Source organism: Fukomys damarensis, unplaced genomic scaffold (genome assembly GCF_012274545.1).
Source record: "Fukomys damarensis isolate Sample0158 unplaced genomic scaffold, DMR_v1.0_HiC HiC_scaffold_5, whole genome shotgun sequence".
Classification (NCBI taxonomy): domain Eukaryota; kingdom Metazoa; phylum Chordata; class Mammalia; order Rodentia; family Bathyergidae; genus Fukomys; species Fukomys damarensis.
The window spans coordinates 11,339,289-11,359,980 of NW_022900917.1; the positions used below are offsets into that span (position 1 = coordinate 11,339,289).

Consider the following 20,692-nt stretch of genomic DNA (forward strand, 5'->3'; position numbering starts at 1 on the left):
CATACATTTATGTTATACAATAGTTACAACTTTATGTGATTCTAAAACTATTGGCTCACAAAATAAAAATTTAATTTCTATAGAAGAGCATTGTGTAGAAAAAGTAAATTAGCAAGTTATTTTTGTTTTAAGTCATTTAAAAAATTTTATTAGTCAACTTAGCAGTACTAAAATAGTTGCGATAACAAATACAAGTTTGAAAATATTTTCTCTAACTTTTATTCCACTGGAATCATAATCTTATTTTTATTTCATATCAAAATGAATATGTGAATAAAACACAAAACCACAGGTTTATACACCAGAAGTACTCATATAAGTTTGGCTGTTATAATTTAAATGACTGTCTTCATTTTAAAAATTAAATATTTCAGGCCGGGCGTGGTGGCTCATGCCTGTAATCCCAGCACTCAGGAGGCTGAGGCAGGAGGATCGGTATGAGTTTGAGACTGGCCTGGACTACATAGTGAGTTCCAGGTTTGTCTCAACTACATAGTGAGACCCTGTCTCAAAACAAACAAACAAACAAAAAATTAAATATTTCACATGAACATCCAGATTCCTAGATTCTCTTAAAAAATTGAAAATTTGGGAAAACTTAGGCCAGATTCAGATTTCTGAACACTTTGAGTAAAGATGTCTTTTTTCCTACAATATGATGTATGATTTCTTCTCCCCCACCCACTCTGTTTCAATAACCTGGTGAATCAGCTGAGGACCTTTAAACACACACTGTCTGATTCGAAATTTTAGTTTCACATCTCATTCTTACATAATTTGAGGGTTTTCTTTTTAGTAATTTAAACATCTGAGAGTTTTAATTAAGCTAATTTGACATCAGCATATCAGGATGAAGAAGCCATCTGGAATTTCATTTGTGAAACTCAATCTTTATGGTAGTCAAAATTTTCTAAGTGTTATCTACCTTGTTTCAGTATAGGAGATAAAAGATTAATTCATTTTTCTTTCCTGTCCAATATCTAGGTAATTTGTGACCAATGTATTGTTTCTATATTGCTTTGAATGGCAGTTTTATGCTAAGACTTTTCTACTTTCTGATTTTTAAAAATATTTCAGAACTTTTTCTGAAATGAATAATGCTATCGTATGTGAAATTCTCTAGAAATATAAATGAGTAGAACTCCATGAGGTTTCTTCACTGATGGCATTAAATAGAATATTTTATTTTGTTCCTCAGATTAATAATAATTTTAAAGTATTATTATTTGCATAGAAAAATAGATTCACCCATATAGTATTGTTTCTCATACCCAAGAATTGAGGGACTCATTCCCTGAAGTGATCTACACATCTGTAAAATTTTGTTTTTCTTGTGTATCAATATTTCCCTCTAAGAGGGTCTTGAATGCCACTTTAAAAATATATTCTAATTGTTAGAGAAAAGTTTCTAAAGAAACAATATTATTTTGGGAAATGGTTAGCTATTATGTTGACTTTTTATCATGAAGAATTCTTTCAGTTTACTAGCAGAAATAAAATCATAGAAAATCTACCTAAAAATAGGTGTTTTAGATACTTTAAAAATCGCTTACCGGCTTCTTTACAAATCACTTTCCAGGTCCTCTTTTGCTGCCAGTTCAGGGAGTCCAGCTGGTTGAGTTTCAGGTTGTTTTGCCTTTGGTGATTTTGAAGTCTGGTTTTGAGTCTTGTTGAGGTGTGTTCTCATTTCAAGCAATGCAGTCTGCTGTGCCGTTATTGAAGTGACTCTTTGCTCTCCCAGTGGGCTTCACTTCTCAACAGGCCTCAGAGAGCCCTTCTCTCTGCTGCTCACCACTGTGCTAATTCCTGGGTTCAGAATGATGGCCTCTTGGTCCCCATGCTGGGCTGTTGTCTGGGCAGGCCTCTGGCTGGGATCTGCACACAATTGTGAGCTTCTACTATTGTTAGGAAGAGTGCTTCTTAATCTCACTTCTCAGGCTACGGTCAGGTTCCCACAGGTGTATCTCAAAGTGCTGTAAACATTTCCTTTGCAACATTGTCATGACTACATAATTAATCTGTAACTGGGTTTTGCTAGTTTGTCTCCATCCTTATGTGAGATTGTGAAGGTAGGGCCTGGTCAACAGATTCTCAGTTACTCAAATAGTCTAGTAAACCATAGCTTTTAACCTGTAATGCTGGTTTAGTGAATGAAACAATAGATGGATAAGTGAATAATAAATTCATGTGTCTCTGCATTTAAAACTAAATAGATATTTTTATATAACACATGGTGCCTGATGAATATGTAAAATTTTTATTTGAAAAATAAATAAGATAGAAATGAAGTATAAGTGCATTTTCAAACATTAACAGATTATTCGGGAAAAAGTTATGGCTTGATATTTGGCTCTTTCTAAGCACCATTTTTACTTTCTGAATTGACCATACATTTTGTGGCTTGCTGATCAAAATATAAATATACACATTCTCAACTCAAATGCCCTTCTGTATCCACATAGAGTTTCCTTAAATTTGATCCAAAAATAAATATAAAAAAGGCTTTAACCTATCACACATGGCCCTCTTTTATCTCACATTATTTGAACAATAGCTTTCAATGTTCTGTGAATTCCAGTTTTCCTATATGCAACATGTTATTTAAATTCTTTTTCCCTCTTGCCTAGAAAACAGTCCGGAATTTCCACTCGCATTCCTGTGTTCTAAGTTTTCAGGTTGCTTCAACATTACCTTCATTAGGCCTGTAAGCACCCCAGGTAGGCAACCATCCCCTCGGGCATGTTCCCATGCCGCTAACCTTTATCATGGCATTTACGGCCCTTCAGTATCATGCTCTGTTTCTGTTAATGCTGCAGATCCATTTTAGATAGAAACATAAGTGAATGTTTGTTTATAAATGAATATTGCCATAACTTATTATAATAGACAATTATCAAATATTCATTAATTAGACTTGTCGAGAAAGAAAACTTATCTACTACAAGTGATAACTAAATTACTCTGAAATGTTTCTATGATCATTCTTTTTTCTTGCATTTTATTGAAATATGTGAGTTTTAAACTTTGGCCTTTTTATTTCTAATATATAGGAATATTTAGCTGTTTTTTAATTTTTTTAAATGAAAAATTTTGAGCATTGCTTATGCAGGATACACTAGGGTGACTTCTTGTCATGAGGAGATAAAAGCTGTGGTCACTGACATAAAGGATCCCAGTAGGTAAACAGATAATTAAAATACAGTGTCACTGTTCTAAAAGAAGTAGGGATTGGGGAGAATGAATTTTAATGAGCAGGTCAAGAGCTAAAAGGAAATATTTCCAATTTTTAAAACTGAGAAAAGCCACAGAAATAAATTCTAGAACCTTCTTTTGAAATTAGGAATTGTTAATGAACTTCTTCTTGCTTTTGAAGATATAGATCAGTTAGTAAATCACTCAGTTTTGGGAAGATTCAAAGATTTCCTTAAATTACAATGAATTTTAGGGGGTGCAACAGATTGAGACAAAAATGTACAAGTATGAATTCTAGTTCAAAATTTGTGTTTCTAATTTTTGGATTACATCAATTATGTGTGAAATTAAAGAGACATTCTCACTCCTATTTTATCTAAATAAGCAAAACACTTTTTATATATGCAGATGATAATTTGCTATATTTGGAAAAGGGTGTACCATGTATTTGTTGAAATAACTTGAAACTGAAAATAAAGCACTCCTACGTGTTAAATCCTTCACCCAACCTGTTTCATGAGGTTTTTATCCAGTGATTTTTTTCAGCCCACTATCTTCTTACTCCTTTCTCTTTTCACTTCTTGGCTTCTTCCCATACTCTGTCCTTCCTGGACAGCCCTCAAAGCACTATTCCTTCATGTATTTTTCTTTCTGGCAAAAATAAAATCAGTCGCATATTATTTTATTTTTATTTGAAAATCATAATGAATCAGTAACACATGTAAATCATTTCATTACTGATTTAATGCCATATGTGTTCTCATCCATAATATGAATGGGATGATTCATCGATACAAACAGCAAGGAGAGTCAACAGTGTAAACAAATAGAATTAAGTTAAATTAACATCAGTGAAGAACTAGTGAAGGAAAAAAATGAATTTTCATCCTTTTTTGCTTAGAAAACCTGAATATTACATTTTTTATCTTTAATAGGAACTATATTTGTTGGATTTTAATGGGATTTATCTGATCCCATGCAGTCTACGGCTTGCTGATTTTAATTCTTTTTCTTTCCTAGCATCTTTTCTGTTTTCCAGTTCCCTGCATTGGGTTCATTTCAGTTTTATTCAACATTTATATGCTTCCTTCCAGTGTAGACATGGATTAGACTCGCATCTTATGCAGATGACACTCAGATATATTTGAAGTTTAGACCTGATTGTTACTGCTTTTAGGACAGTTTATCAGTTTCTCATGAAGATCCAAATTAATATCATGAAACTATCCATTTATGGATGATTCTAGACAGTTTAGACAGACATAATCTTTCACCTTGGAATGCTTCTGTTTGTGTGTGTATATGTGTGGGCATGTGGCCTCTTCATGACTGTCAAGAATGGGAGATTTTAACTGCTTCACTGTTTCCATAACTGTACAGCTGTTGTTTTACAACAAAATTTTGGTATTAGGTAAATAACTCAGCATTTTTCAGGTACATTATATTACATAGTATTTTATTTTATTTTTTATTAAATGTTTTGATTGATAAATAAAAGCATCACAATGTACATATTTGAAGGATAGCATGTGATATTTTGATGCATGTAAACATTGTGTGATTTTTAAATCACAGAAAACATTATGTCTTCCAACATTTGATTTCTTTAGGATGAAACTTTGAAAATCATTTCTTTTAACTCTATGAAATATAAAGTACATTTCTTTATCTATAGGCATCCTGATGTGCAACAACAAGCTAGAACACATTACTCTGATCTAACTGTAAATTAGTGCTCCTTTATCCCTCTCTCCCCAGTAGTCTCAGCCACTGGTAACCAGTGTTGTACTTTCAAGATCTATAAAATCTACCTTTTCAGATTCCACATAGAGGTGAGGTCACAAGATACCTGTCTCTGTGCCTAACTTATCCCAATTAAAATAATGATACCTAGTTTTATCCTTGGTGCTCTAGGATTTCTTTCCTTTTATGGTTGAATAGTAATTCATTGTATATGAATCATATTTCTTCATCCATTCATGGTTAGAATGAACACTTGGGTTATCTGCCTTTCTTGGTTATTATGATTAGTGCTACAATGAATATGGGAGTGCAGATTTTTGTTTAACTATTTCATTTACTTTGGCTGTGTACCCAGTGCTAGAATTGCTGGGTAGAAGCTTTGGTCTAAATTTTTTAGTAACCTGCATACTGTTTGCTCTAAAACTTGTCCACATGTTCTCTCTTCTTCACTCTTTTGCCAGTAGTAACTACTTTTAGTCTTTTTGGTGATAGCCATTCTTTTTAGAATCAGTTTGTATCTTTTTGTGATTTTAATTAGAATTTCATTGATGATTAGTGATGTGGAGTGTTTTTCTACATACCTTTTGATCACTTGTATGTCTTCTTTTGATAAAAGTCAGTTTATTATCCATTTCTATTTCATTATTTTTACTTTTTATTTCATTTAATTTTTTAGAGGCTAGCCACAAACTCCAGGACTCAAGCAGGCCTTCCATCTCAGCCACCTGAGTGATTGCGAACGGGAGTCTATGTTAGCACATCCAGCAGGCTGATTTTTGCTTTTGAGATGTGTGTTTGTTGCATATTATAAACAAGGAAGAGAAGGGACAAAGGGAAAGGGTAAGTGGGAAGGGTAGGGTAAAAGAAGGAAGGCAATGGGATTAATATGAGAAAAGGAAAAAAATGCAAACAAAGTCTTTGTATATAGGGAGGGATGGAAGGGTTGAAGTGAGGGCAGGGGAATGGGGAAAAAATAAGAACCAGTATGGATTATGTAAAGGTGCAAATTTCCAATGATGAATGTCATTATATTGTATATTGTATACCTTAGATGTACCAATAAAATTAATTAAAGGTAAAAAACTTTGGTCAGATGACACATTGTCTTCACTCTATTGACCATTCCCTTTGACATGCGGAGTGTTGTTTTTTTTTTAATTTGCCACAATTTTGAATGTTTTTGCTTTTATTCCCTGTGTTTTTGAAGCCTTGTAAAAAAATTTCTTGCCCATTTCAATATCTTGACGTGTTGCCCTATTTTCTTATACTGATTTCATTTCACTCTTCCATTTCAGTTTTTAACTCTTGTACAGTTGACTTTAGTAACTGGTGAGAGATAAGGAGGTATTCCAATTCTTCCTCATTGGAATGTCCAGTTTTCCCAGGACCATATATTGAAAGCACTGTTTTTCCTACAATGCTTTTTAACGTCTCCTAACAAAAATCAGTTTGTTTTAGATGTAAATATTTTAGATATTACTTATGAGATGTTTTGTTATCTTCTGTTGACCTATATGACTGTGTATTTTCTTTTGCCAATTCCATTCTGGTTTGATTAACACAATTTTCTAGTATATTTCAAAGTCACATAATGTAATGCCTCTTGCTCTGTTCTTTCAGCAAAAAATGACTGGCTATTTGGCTTTTTTGGATAGATGCACATGTTAGAATATTTTTCTTATTCTGTGAAGAATATGATTAGAAAATTTGTTAAGCACTGCATTCAATCTATAGATTTCTTTTAGTAATATGGGCATTTTAACAATATCTGTAACATTGTTTAAAAACAAGGAGCATCATGTTTTTAGTTTTGAACTTTCTCAAGATTGCTTTTGGGGAAGAAAGAGATATCATGATAAAAATTGCAAAGTGTGATAATAGTAAGAGTAGAGTTCTGAAGCCACTGGTGGTGGGTGAGCAAAGAAGGATTAAAAATGAAATTTAAGCTTGTGGGTAGCCGTTTTCCTAGCGTGACTCTGAGAACAGGGTAATTCCCTTTGCTAACTAAGATGTTGCCACACAATGTCTCTCAGTCTACAAAACAACCAGTGGAAACCATTTCTCCATTGGTAATCATTTAGTATTTATTTATCCTGGAGAATATTCCTTTCTGCCTCATAGGACCCAGAAATCCCTAAAGAACTACAGTTCTTTGTTGGGGTGTCTCCCTTAGTCTGGGCTATTCTGACTTCCTGCACAACACAAGGGTCAGCCTATGCAACCTCATTCATTGTTATGTAGCTGTACCCAGTTAGATAGAATACACATCCTCTAAAGAACAGTTTAGAGATTTGAGAAGCAATAGAATTCATGAAGTTGAAATAATATTGCCTGTTTTGACTCCCACATCCTGTGCATTTGAAGAAACATAGTTTATTACTTTACTGATTTCAAGTTATTGTCAAAGTATAGCAGTTTGCTCTGATGCTATGAATCTTTATTCTTTGAGCAATTAGCAAAGTACTCACTTTAGCATTTATTTATTTATTTATTTGTTTGTTTGTTTATTTGTTTTTGGTACCGGGGATTGAACTCGGGTCCTTGTGCTTGCAAGGCAGGCCACCGAACAGCTGAGCTAAATCCCCAGCCCTTGCTGTAGAATTTAAAAAAATAATCAGCATTACTTCTTCTGCATGCTAGACTATAGTGTTTCTGATTCAGAGGTAAAGAACAACTAAAAAAGAAAATATTGAAAGAACATTTGAATTCAAATAGATCTTTCAAGTGGATCTATCCTTATACATACAGTGTCAGTCAACAGTATTACCAGTAACATTTCTTTGGGACAAGAAGCCCTCATTGGCTGGTGATATTCTTCCAGACCATACTCACCTCAGTGAACATCTTGGCAGAAGTCACGCAGAGTCCTTGGATAACTGTGTAGCATAATCTGAGAAATTTCGTTCTATTAGGTTTCTTAGATGATGTGGTCCAACGTCTACGTTAAAAATTAAAGGAACTGAGGTCCTCAAGGTTTGGATTTACTCCACTGCAAACACAAAATTGGAGAAGCAGGGTTAGTTGAAGAAATATAAATCTATTTGGAAATCACTTTAATGCCTAAGCCCTTGCTGTATAATTTAAAACAATAATCAGCATTACTTCTTCTGCATGCTAGACTATAGTGTTTCTGATTCAGAGGTAAAGAACAACTAAAAAAGAAAATATTGAAAGAACATTTGAATTCAAATAGATCTTTCAAGTGGATCTATCCTTATACATACAGTGTCAGTCAACAGTATTACCAGTAACATTTCTTTGGGACAAGAAGCCCTCATTGGCTGGTGATATTCTTCCAGACCATACTCACCTCAGTGAACATCTTGGCAGAAGTCACGCAGAGTCCTTGGATAACTGTGTAGCATAATCTGAGAAATTTCGTTCTATTAGGTTTCTTAGATGATGTGGTCCAACGTCTACGTTAAAAATTAAAGGAACTGAGGTCCTCAAGGTTTGGATTTACTCCACTGCAAACACAAAATTGGAGAAGCAGGGTTAGTTGAAGAAATATAAATCTATTTGGAAATCACTTTAATGCCTCTTTCAGAGGTGTAGATTGCCATACTCTTAATGCAAAAGAAATTTTCCTTGCCAGAAATCTTCTAGTAACTTAAAGACAAGTTCTTGTAGCAGCTGACAAATAGACTTCGTTTTGCACAGTGTTAGTAAATCTCTGGTGGGTGAGAGCAGTTAACAGAGGTAGAAACTTGAATTGTCACTACCCCGCCAAAAAAATACACAATAGAAAAATTAAAACCAATACCAAAATTAAATCACTGTGAATATTTTCATTATCTAACCACTTGCCTTCTCACTGACTCAGGGAGTCCCTTCCATGAGGCAGGCACCGTTCTAAGCTCTGGCAGTATCATTGTGAACCCACTTAAGTCATTGCTTTCATGGATCTGACATTCTCATGACAAAAACAGACAATAAGCTGCATACGCACACTTGTGTGTATATACTGTACGTATCTGTGAGTGAGAAAATGATATGTAAACAAAGGCTCCGAGTTTAGAAGTATTCAGAAGAGGCCATTTGTGGAGTACAGTTACAGACTCTAAAAGTTCTTGTTACCTTCAATAGAAGAATTAGAATAGAATAGAAGACAGAAACTCAAATGCACGAGTAAAGGATTTATTCCTCTTCTGAAACCTAATACGAGGCCACTGAAAGCATTAGAGAGCTGACTCCCCCACGTTCCCTGAGAGTAAGCAGTGTCCCCAACTTCTATTCTTTGCTCAAGCAGGGGTTCAGCCCTTTGTCTTCTTCATCATATGTAGAGGGAGGGAGAGAAGGTGCCTGCACAGTAGCTTTTCATGGTTTCACACACTGGCTTATCCCATTAGCGTCTTCAATCTCTGCCTACCTACTGGTGTGTATTTTTCTCTAATGCTGAAGCTAGTTATTCTTGGGAGAAGGTTTCTGTTTGTGTGTGTGCTTTTGCTTAGGAAGAGTCCCAAGACACCTCCCTCACCCCTTTGAGTGGAACAAGGGATTAGGTATAAAAAATTCACAGTCCATCGGTTTGTGTCAGAGTAGCTGTTCCTCTCAGATCCTATCACTTATATCTTAACCCCTTCTTCCTCGCTCTCAGTGGTATTGAGCAAGGCCAGAAAAATAGCAAGTTTTGGCCTGGGAACATTATTGATATGTTTCAGGAATTGCAAGTGTATAAGTGGAAAGAGTTTTATGGAATTTTCAAAGCTCGGGAATGTGTTGGAACATGATGGCAAAAATCCTTCACTATAAAATTTCGTAAAGATCGAGAAGGAAGGAGAGAGTGAAAAGAACTTTTAGGGCACAGAACCCAGAGACAGCTATAAGCAGAACAGACTTTGTAGACTCTGTGCAAAAAGAATCCTAAAACTATGAATCAGACCCTTCTTGATCAAGAACAAACATAACATGGCAAGTTGTCTTACTTGTGTAGTAGAGAAAGTCTATCTAGCACAAATCTGAATGTCTGAAAGTTACAGTTTCAGAAAAATATACTTCATTGTTCTTAACATTATTCCTAAGGAATTTTCCAAATGCCTTTCCTTTCTAGTTAACACTATGTGTTTGACCTAAGGGAAAATAAATGTATTGACAGTGATTCTAGAGACTTTTTTTTTTTTTGTCTTTTGCTCCAGTACTTAAATCACTTATCTTTAAAGGAAGAGTGCTCTTAATAATATTCGGAGATTTCTCTTTAAATATTGGCTTATTTTATTCTGCAAATAAAACCAAACCTGGAAAAATGGCCACTTTTGTCTTTCCTATTTAAAAATGTAAGGGGCATATGAATAAAATAAGAACACTATTGTAAACACTTACTTTGTATAAGGCACTAGGAGTTGATAATCATAGATATAGGAAATGCATAGAACATTGGCTAATCAATTAATGTTTGTGTTTTTGTGTTGTTTTCGGCACTGAGTATAGAACTCAGGATCTTGTGCTAATGAAGCAGGTGCAGTGTCACTGAGCTAAATCCTGGGACCAATGTTTGTTTGTTTCTATGGTTCTCTTCATGCAGGTAATGGACAAGTCTTGCTGAATTTGTGAGGTGTGATCAAAGCACATAATGGATGTTGAAATTTTTAAAAAATATGATTACAATAATACACATTGTCAAAAACCCCATATAAATATTTCCTGTTGTTTCAGACACACTTAAACCATTGTTCTTGCCATTTTCTGAAACAGCTCTGGAAGTCCTGCTTTGTAAGTGCCTTGTTTTACCACAGTGGATAGCTGGATGTCTTGAATTTATTTTAAAAATTTACCTTTCATGATCATTTTGAGTTTGAGGAAGAACCAGAAGTTTTGGACCACCAGATCCAGTGAATAATGTAGATGAAGACATATTGTAATATTTTTATAACCTTGCCCTTTCACTGAGTGGCACTTAGGAGAGGCATTCATGGAATTTTTGATCACACCTTTTAAAGAAAAGACACAAAGGAGGACTCCAGAACTGCTTCAAGCAGTGGTAAGAACAAGATAAGTGAGGGAGAGTATCTTGAGGGCGATTAATGGCAATGCATCTTTGACTGCAATACATTTTTATTTAACCGTTCACCATGCATTTTGATCCCATCTCATATTTTTCAAAATCATGACTACATTTTTTGCTACTTGGATGAATTGGAATTGCTAATTATTCTTACTCTAAGAGAAAGTATAATTTTTCATATGTATATCTTCTTTAAACCAATGTGACTCAAATATAGCATCTTTATATTATCAGTTATTAAATTACTTGAATTTAAATAAGCCAACATTAAATGTAAATAAAGATGCTTTGTGGCTTCTTCAAGTGCTCTAAAACTTTTCAGTTTTTTTTCTAATTTATTTCCTTTCCTAAAACAGCTATTCTTTAATGACAAAATTCTTCATAATTAATTGGATAAACTAAAAACTTGTTTTGATTTCACATATTTCTTGTTATGTTTAGAGAGCTTTCTTTTCCTACAACTATTTTTTCTTACCATTTAAATAAGCAGTTTTGCTTGATTTGTCAAATGTCCTACCTCACTGTAATACCTCCATTGTGATTTCATTTAAAACAGCTATTCTTTAATGACAAAATTCTTCATAATTAATTGGATAAACTAAAAACTTGTTTTGATTTCACATATTTCTTGTTATGTTTAGAGAGCTTTCTTTTCCTACAACTATTTTTTCTTACCATTTAAATAAGCAGTTTTGCTTGATTTGTCAAATGTCCTACCTCACTGTAATACCTCCATTGTGATTTCATTTATTTCTCTCTAGCAGTGGAATCACTGAGCTAAATCCAAGGCCCTATTTCTCTACGTTTATTAAAGCCTATTTCAGAGTAGAAAATTACTTATTTTTAATTTTTTTATTAGTTCATGGTTGCAGTTTGTAATGATTAAATTTCTTGTGTAGAGTTGGTATGGGTATATAACACATCTTTATTCTTTTCTATGCCTTTCTCCTCTCCCCTCCTTTATTTATCTCTCCATCTCTTTATTCTCTTCCTTTTTGCAAACATTCTATTTCCTCATTTACTAGTATCTATCTTTTATTGTTCTCTTTATTTGTACTTTGAGTTTGCATATAAGAAAACATGTAACATTTAACTTTTGTGTCTGGTTTGCTTCAGTTAATATTATAGTATTATAGTGCATACATTGAGTCCTACAAATGACTCAAATTTATTCTTTATCGATGAGTAGTACTTCATCACATATAAATACCACATTTTCATTATCCATTCTTCTTTTGATGGACATTTAGGCTGCTTCCAAGATTTAGCTATTACTGATTGTGCTGCTACAAAATGAGTATGTAGATATCACTGTAATTTTACCTTCAAATTTCATGGGATGATACCCCAAAGAGTCAAATGAAATTTCTACTTTTTTTTTTTGAGGACTTTCATAGTTTCTATAGTACTTTCATTTCTATCCATGTGATACCTGCACTCAATATAAATAAGAATCATCTTTACCATAATGCACTAGAAAACTTTTCATGATAAAATTATTACCCCTAAATAATCAAGAGAATTCTGAAATAGAACAACAAATTGAGATATGTATCATTTATATTAAGAACGATTAAATAGTGTTACTCACACAAGACCAATAATAGATCAGTCAATAAGTACAAAAAATTAGACTCAGATATGGGTATGTCTGTGTGTAGGTTGTTTATACAGAGATCTATTTATGTGTGTATATAATATAATATAATATGTAATATATCAAATATAATCAAATATAATGTTTTGTACTACTGGGCACTAAGCATAGGCTCTGTATAACCCCATCCCATTTTATTTTTATTCTATTACTTTTGAGGCAGGGTCTTACTAAGTTACACAAGGTGCATTTTAACTAGCAGTTTTCACTTTGAAATCTCCCAGAGTGGTGGGAATACAGGAGTGCACCACCATGCTGGACAACTACTAGAGGACAAAATGGCATTTACTGTAAATGCACCTTAGCCCATATCATACAAAGATAGTTTTCTGATAAATAAAACATGTAAATATAATAAAATACAACTATGAAAATAGGATAATGTGAGATAATAGTTCATTCTTAGATTTGAAAAAAAACTTTTCTGAACAAAGTGCAGAACACATGACCTAAGCAATGATACTGACTCGTTGACATACAGTTAAAATTATTTGCAGAGAAAAATCAATTTAGCAAAAAACTGAAATTTAAAGACCAATAAAAGTATTGGAAAAATAAGTGGCACACATAAAATAATTGTTATTGATAATAAACCAGTGGGTCTGTAAATCATTAAATAACAATAGAAACAGGAAAATTATTCAAATAGAAAAATAGAGCAATGGAAATGGAGGTGACAATAAAAATAGTGTTAAGCCATACTCATGATATATACAGAGAATGGGATATTAAAATGTTTTCACATATTCAAGAAAAACACAAGGAACAAATGATTGATATCATTCTTTTGGTGAGAGTATAAAGCCCTGTTTTCTTTCTTTATTGGTTTTGAAACTGTATTGGAGAGTAACTGAGACAGAGTGATTAAATTTTTGAATTCACACATACTTTGGGAAACTATTTTTTCTGTAAATTTATCCTGTAATATGGGCCAGGGATTTAGCTCAGTGGTTTCACCACCTGCCTCACAAGCTAAAGGTCCCAGGTTCGATCCCCAGTACCAAAAAAATAAAAATAAAAAAATTATCCTGCAATAATAACACAAATGTAAAATACAGATCTTGGCATTAGTGTACACATATAGGTACTGTGATTTTCCTTCAGCTATTATGAAGGAGGTATTCTAGTTGAAAAACTAAAAGCAGATTTTCCCCAGTATGTGACAATGATCTACAGCAAAATCTTGGTGGTTGTGCTTTTACACTTAAGTTGTGTTACTGCCGTGAGTGAGCTGCTATACCTCTCTTCGGTCTCCTCCTCCTTTTTGGAGGAGAATGACAGCCTCTAGTCATCACACACTGTTCTCACAGGGAAAATTGGTCAAGAATTTGCAGTACATCTGCCAGCTACTCTTTGGATCCTTACATTTCATGAAATAACTCTACTGTACTGGCCCAGAGGAGAATTCATAATAGATGGGGGGAAAGTTTTCATAGGGATGCATATGGAATTAGTGCAGTTTTTAAAATCATGCAAACACATATCTAAATAAAAACACAAATTTTCAAAACCATATACCTACAGAAATACAAAATGCCTACAAATATACAAGTGCACTTGTTAAGTATAGACTCTCAGGTTTGGATAAAGGTAGACAAAGAGATCAAAATGTTTACAGGTTACTTCTGCCTGCCATTAAATGACCTTTACATTCCTAATTTTGTGTAAAGAGAAAATAGTTTTCAACCATTGGTTTCTCATTCTTTTGTATATTCATCAATAGCAAGAGAACATTTAGTCTACAGTCCATTTCAAAGTTGTGCCAAAGATCTTGGATATTTGTTCCTATTGTAAATGTGTCTAATGTGAAAATCACTGTACTGGTAGTTAACAGGACAAATAAGTCCTTGCTCTCAAAAAAGTATAATTGTTTTATATATTAGAATCACATTATTCCAGAAAATTACCAAGTAATCAAGGCCACTAGAGGAAAGTTATTTCTACTAACTTCCATCCAACATGTTGTGATTGCTGTTAAATTCTCATTGCTGTAAACTTCTTAGAGTTTTCTTAATTGCATACTCTATCAGGTAGGTAGCACTCAAGTACTTACATTGATTGCTATCCAAATTCCAAACTGTGCACAGAATAACCCACTACCAAATTTTCAGTGGAGAAATTAGAAACATTTTTATGGAAATAAGCAATATATAAGCCAGGCTTTCTTGGTAGGAGTAGAATCACTGCACATAAGTCTAAGAAGGAATGTTTTAGATTTGAGAAAGGAGCAACACATCTACACTGATAGTAAAATGTGTGATTGTGTAAAAGACAAACTATTGTATTGGAAAAGAAATCTAACTCCTTGAGAGGATAGGAAACAGATACCACAGTTTAATGAAACCAAGTAATCAAATGTGTATTTTAGAAACATAGAGATAGTAGCACTAAGGATTATTCAACAGAATCATTGGATTTTTGAAATGAAGTTGTAAAAATGACAGGGAAGCAGTGCACAATACAAAAATACAGGAATACGGTGATGTCTGAGGGGAGCAATATATAGGGATTGAAAATATTTATGGCAGGGATGCAGAGGGCCTTGTTTAAAGTGTTATTTAAAAGCTCCCTAAAATTATCTCCTAGAATTTCTAACACAGAGAAAATTAATCTAGAAATTAAGAGAGAGTTCCCAAAGATGGTGATATGGATTTGAATGTTGTCAACACGAACAGGAACATTCAAAATTTAAAGTGAATTGGTTTAGCTGTTCAGAGGAAGCATTAAATAGAAAAGAGGCTGTAAATCAAATTTTAAAACATGTTTCATGATAGGGTCCAAGGAAAGAACAGAACTAGGAAAAGGATACAATGGACCAAAACCATTTAATACATAAACAAAAGAGTTCAGTGCTATATAAAGGAAGGCAGAAAATTTCAAATTTGTACTACTTTCCATTGGTGCTGAAATAGCAAGTATGAAGAAAAATTGAGAGTTTCCTGGATTTGTTAATTAGGGTCTTAATGCTGGGATTGAAAAAGCAATGTCACCATGAAGTGGGAACAGAAACTAGACTGAAATAAAGTCAAGTGTAAATGTGGAAGGTGGGGGGGAGTCAATAAGCATAGAACAATGATCTACAAGAGGGAAATAGTGGATACTAAATAGAAACTAAAAAAGATAATGCAGTTAAGATTTTAATGAAATCATACAAAAATGTAGATTAAAAGTAATAGCACCTACAAATTTTATGTTGATCGAGAAGCAAATTAATAAACACACTCTTTTATTAAGAAGAAAGAAGAAGTAGAAATTGAAACTTCAAGGCTTTTAACTTTTGTAGGAATTCATTAAACATTTAAATGTTGCTCTTTTTTAAATAGTCTTAGTTGTCTTATTTACAATCACAGCAACAGAATAAATGGTTTTAATATTGACGTCTCTCAGCTGTGCTATTATGAATCCTTGGATACTTAATAAATAGAAATAAAAGTGCTTTTTGATTACTTAATCAATCCAAAGCTTTACTCCTTTGTAGATATTTATTAGCATAATATTGGGTAAATATACCACTCTCTAATTAAAGCAGCCGATTTACATTCAAAGGACATTTTATAATGCCTCACATTTAATTTGTAACTAGTTTTCAATGAATATTAAAAATATCAAGCTTGTGAATCTTAGGATGGAAAACTAATTTTGATAAGTGATATTAGAATACTATAAAACACATTTTGATGTGATTTTCACTCTTTAATTTTGATTTTCAAGTCTGTTGAAAGGAATTTTATTCCTAGGATTGTACACGTGATATATGCCTAGCTTTTAAATTGCAATTTCTCTTTTAGTGAAAACGTGTGGCTCTAACCTTCAAGGACCAAGTGGTACCTTTACGTCTCCCAACTTTCCATTCCAGTATGACAGCAATGCACAGTGCGTCTGGGTCGTCACAGCAGTGAATACAAATAAGGTAAGGGAAAACCATCGGTGACTAAAGAGCATGATCATAAAGGCAGGGCTAAGAGAATATGAAGAAAGTGTGGCACAGAAAATTCATGACTGAAGTATGATTTCAGCAACATTTTCTACTTATGAAATAAATTCACTTAAAAATTAGGGAACAATAAAAGTAATGGACCTCTCCTCTCGTAACATACAAAGAAAAAGACATTAAGATTACCAATGAATGCTTACGAGATACGTCTTTGAAGGTTGAAAGGTGTAAGTATAAGAATAAAAAAAGAGAGCCAGAAATAATGGCTTTTCACTTGCTATCTTCTTGCCTGACACATCATTCAGATATTTCACGTTTCTGCACATACCTTGCTTTCACTTGAGTGTTTTTCTCTTGCTGCAGAGCACAGAGCTGTTTATTAGAAATAGCTGCTTTAATTTATTCTGCACTAATAGAGGACTCATACTGTGGATATTCTAAAAAGCTGCATTGTCTTTCTCTTTGATTCTAAGATGAGTAGTACATCTGAATATGTATGTGGTGAGAGGCTTCAAAAAATTATAACACTGAATGAATATAAAAGCCACAGAAAAAATTAGCTTTCTTTTCCTGCTCCTGTTATCCTGCTTCTCCTTGTGATTTGTGCTTTTATACGGATAGAAAGGACCTAAATACAAAGAATTTAAATTTTTCTCAGATCCTCAGATTATATGATATCTTCTTTGGACTAGAGTTTTACAAATTTTAGTGGTGAAAGCCATAAAACTGGTTCAGATTGTAGTTCGCATACTGATTTATAATTTCCTGATAGTATTAAATTCTTCAATCTCTGCAGTTGGTTCTATCTCTGAAATGTGAATAATGAGAGCCGGAATTTTAAGGATTGCTATGAGAAGCAAGTGTGATAATACGTACAGAGTGTGTACAGTACTTGGAATATGTTATGTGACTTTTGTTAGAGAAAGTACATACTCTCTCCTAGAACTATATGTGATTTCCACGAAGTTCTTCACATCCATTGCTTCCTACAGCAGGCTCGGTTAAGATCTACTCACTGGTCAATTAAAATTACTCTCTAAGAGAGCCTGGATTGATGAATTTTAAAAGCAAGCAAGCAAACAAACAAACAAACACAGATGTAGATCAGAAATGTAGGATTCCATAAACTTGAAAAACTCACTAAATCCAACACCCCAGCTGCAGAAAGGGACTCATTCTATCCAATCAACTTATGTCATGAATTCAATGCAAGAAAACAAATATTTATTTAATAATTTTTGTGCAAATTTTTGGTTGTTGAGAAAATTAAAAAATGAGGAAGACCTTGGACAATAATAAAAATGAATACTTAATGACATGAGAGACAATACTATCACCATTTTTTTTCTTTTTATTTTTTGAGGCAGGGTCTTCCATTGTAGCCCAGGCTGGCTTCAAACTTGTGGTGATCCTCCTGCCTCAGCCTCCCAAGTGCTGGGATTACAGGCACTTGCCACCACCCCCAGCTCAGCGTGTTTTCAAACTGCTTTTAAGAATTATTTTATCCTCATAAGGTCTCTGTGAGGGAGATACTTCTATTTGTGTACAAAAGAGATACCTCTAAATAACTTGTGTACTAAATAACTTGTGTAAAGGTCAGAGCTGCATACTTTATAAGATACAATGTATGTACAAAGATGTATCTCACATTAAGATGTATCTTTCTTTAAAATTTAAGTAAGCGTGAAATAAATCCATTATCAATTATGTAACAAACACATCATATTAACCTCACACTGACAGAAATCTTTTTGTGTCACAGCACTTACCTATAATTATCATCAAGATATGGAATTATCTAATGTTTTGTTTTTGTTTATAAATTTGTATCAGTCTCATTGCTGAGCTTCCTGAAGTTGCACAAAAGTTGTCATATATCTTCTTGTTTATCTTCTCTAGTCTGCAAAACTTTTTTCTTTTTCTCCTCTCAGAAGTCCAAATTATATTCTAAGAAGGACATATTTTAATTTTGTTGCTCGAAACTTTTATCAAACAAAAGAATGTATACATTAACTTTTGATCTAATAGTTTATCTATATTTTCCTATATAATTTTTTCAATAATGTTTAAACATGATCCACAGTGAGAAGTATATTTTATGTAGTGGGCCAGTTCAAACACACACACACACACACACACACACACACACAGTTACATACACACAACACATTTTCTCATACTAAATGAATGTACTTCTGCATTATCCACTCTAATTGATTGTAATTTATTGATGTTTTAAAGTTGGTCATACCTCATTACATCAATTTCACAATGCACTAAAAGATTATACACATAATTTGAAAGCACTTTAGGGAGTACTAATTTTCATAGATTACTACTTCAGAACCCTTTCCAGAAAGCAGCAAAACCTATAGACACACAGCTGTTCTAGTTGGTTTAAAGGACAATTAACCAAGATCCTTCGTCCCTGGCGATGTATAATTTTCTTCATTACTTGCTGCTCCTATTTATCTTTACATTTGCTCACTTTTTAAACAATCACAGTATCATAAATATCACAAATAAGTCCACGGTTGATGCAAATACCTGAAATTTGAAAGTGAAGGAAACTGACGAACTGTTTCATATCTGTTGCATACAAACTATATAAAGTTAGGCATAATTGTTGAGTCCCACACCATCGTTTCTCATTTTCATATATCAGAGACCATAATACCATATAATAAGGTTTTATACTGATGATAATAAAATAATAACTTCCTGATACCAAGTAAGATCACCTAACATCATATTATTCCCAAATGTTCTCATCTTCTCAAGAAATATGCTTCCTTTCAGTTATTACATTTACCTTATAAATAATTATATACTTGATTATGTGGTTTAATAATTTATAGAAGTCTGTGTTTTGCTAACTTTCAAGTCATTATATTATAATCATTGTTATTGATCAGTTTATAAATACTAAAATTAATTTCACTAAAATGAAATATAATGGTTAAAATTTTATAGTAGTATACATTTCTCATATTACTTTGTGATTCACAAGCTTCAGTAGCATTTGAATGATGAATAAAATTGACAGTTTCTTCAGAGCAGCAAGCTAAATATAGTAGAACTGGTACTTTAAACTGGCTATTGAATTAATTGCTTTTGCATTAAGAGACATTCAGCACTAGATCCTGGTGTGAAATGAAGGCATGAAAATTTGCCTGTATCTGTTCTTCTCTACCACTTTCCCTTCACATGTTTTTTAAATTTCAAAAAGAAGTCATCTATTATCTTCCTAGTATAATATTAAAATATTACATTGATTGAATATAAATAAAACTCTGGAAAATCTGTTGAAAATTTTAGATTCATAGATTTTAAGGGAGAGTTCTTAAGAAAAAAATAAAAGAAAAAGTCTTCACTAAAGTGAAAAATATTTCATAGCTGCAGAAAATTTATAAAAGTACTCCTGTTTATCTATGTATCCAACATCCACTCATGTACATATTTTCATTGTTATTTCTGTATCTACTGCTAAACCTAACTCAATTCATGATGAACAGAGAGATATTATTTTAAATTGAAACAAAAATGCTGAATTGTTTAGGCAAATAGAATTTTTGATTTGTTTTATTTTATTGTTTTTCCATTTGTGGTGGGTATTTTCTGCCAACTGTGTACTTAACATTTTCAGTACACATCAGCTCAGAACAGCCTTATTACAAGCTAACATTCACATGTTAGTAGTGGCCACCGTATTCATTATTTCTCGCGCTATAGAGAGTTTTATGGATTGCTTGGCTGTGGAGAAGATGTTAGTATTCAGAATAATAAATGTTTCTTTTTGAGGTATTGCTTCAGGGGAATTTGTATAGGAGCTTCAAAAAAGGGAAAAGGGGATGTTCCCTTGGCAAGAGTGATTCATAAGACTTCTACTTTTAGGATTTTCAACTCTGATTGCAGAGCATTGAAATGTTTCTATTTCAAATTTCATGATACCTTTCTTTCTCCAAGAAAAGATAAATGTTTGGCTAATTAGATAAGATGAAGTAGTAGAAATATAGCAATCTCTGTGAAACTTAAAGTTAGTCTGTAAGAGAATTATTTAAAGTAGATCTGTAGTGGCTATTACCCTATTACTAACCCTTAGTCCCCTGTCAAAACTTCATGCTGAACTCCATTTACCTAATATTTAACTTGAGCTTTATTACAA

General features: G+C 33.1%; 1 protein-coding gene across 2 annotated transcripts in view; it reads left to right on the forward strand.

The window, feature by feature from the left end:
• The window catches only part of Csmd3 (CUB and Sushi multiple domains 3), a 1,090,649-nt gene that overhangs the window by 503,693 nt on the left and 566,264 nt on the right, over window positions 1–20,692 (forward strand). For both annotated transcript variants that reach the window (XM_010619527.3, XM_033759931.1), the window contains one exon: window positions 16,382–16,503. In XM_010619527.3, the coding sequence (XP_010617829.1) occupies window positions 16,382–16,503 (122 nt within the window). The remainder of the gene's footprint in view (window positions 1–16,381; window positions 16,504–20,692) is intronic.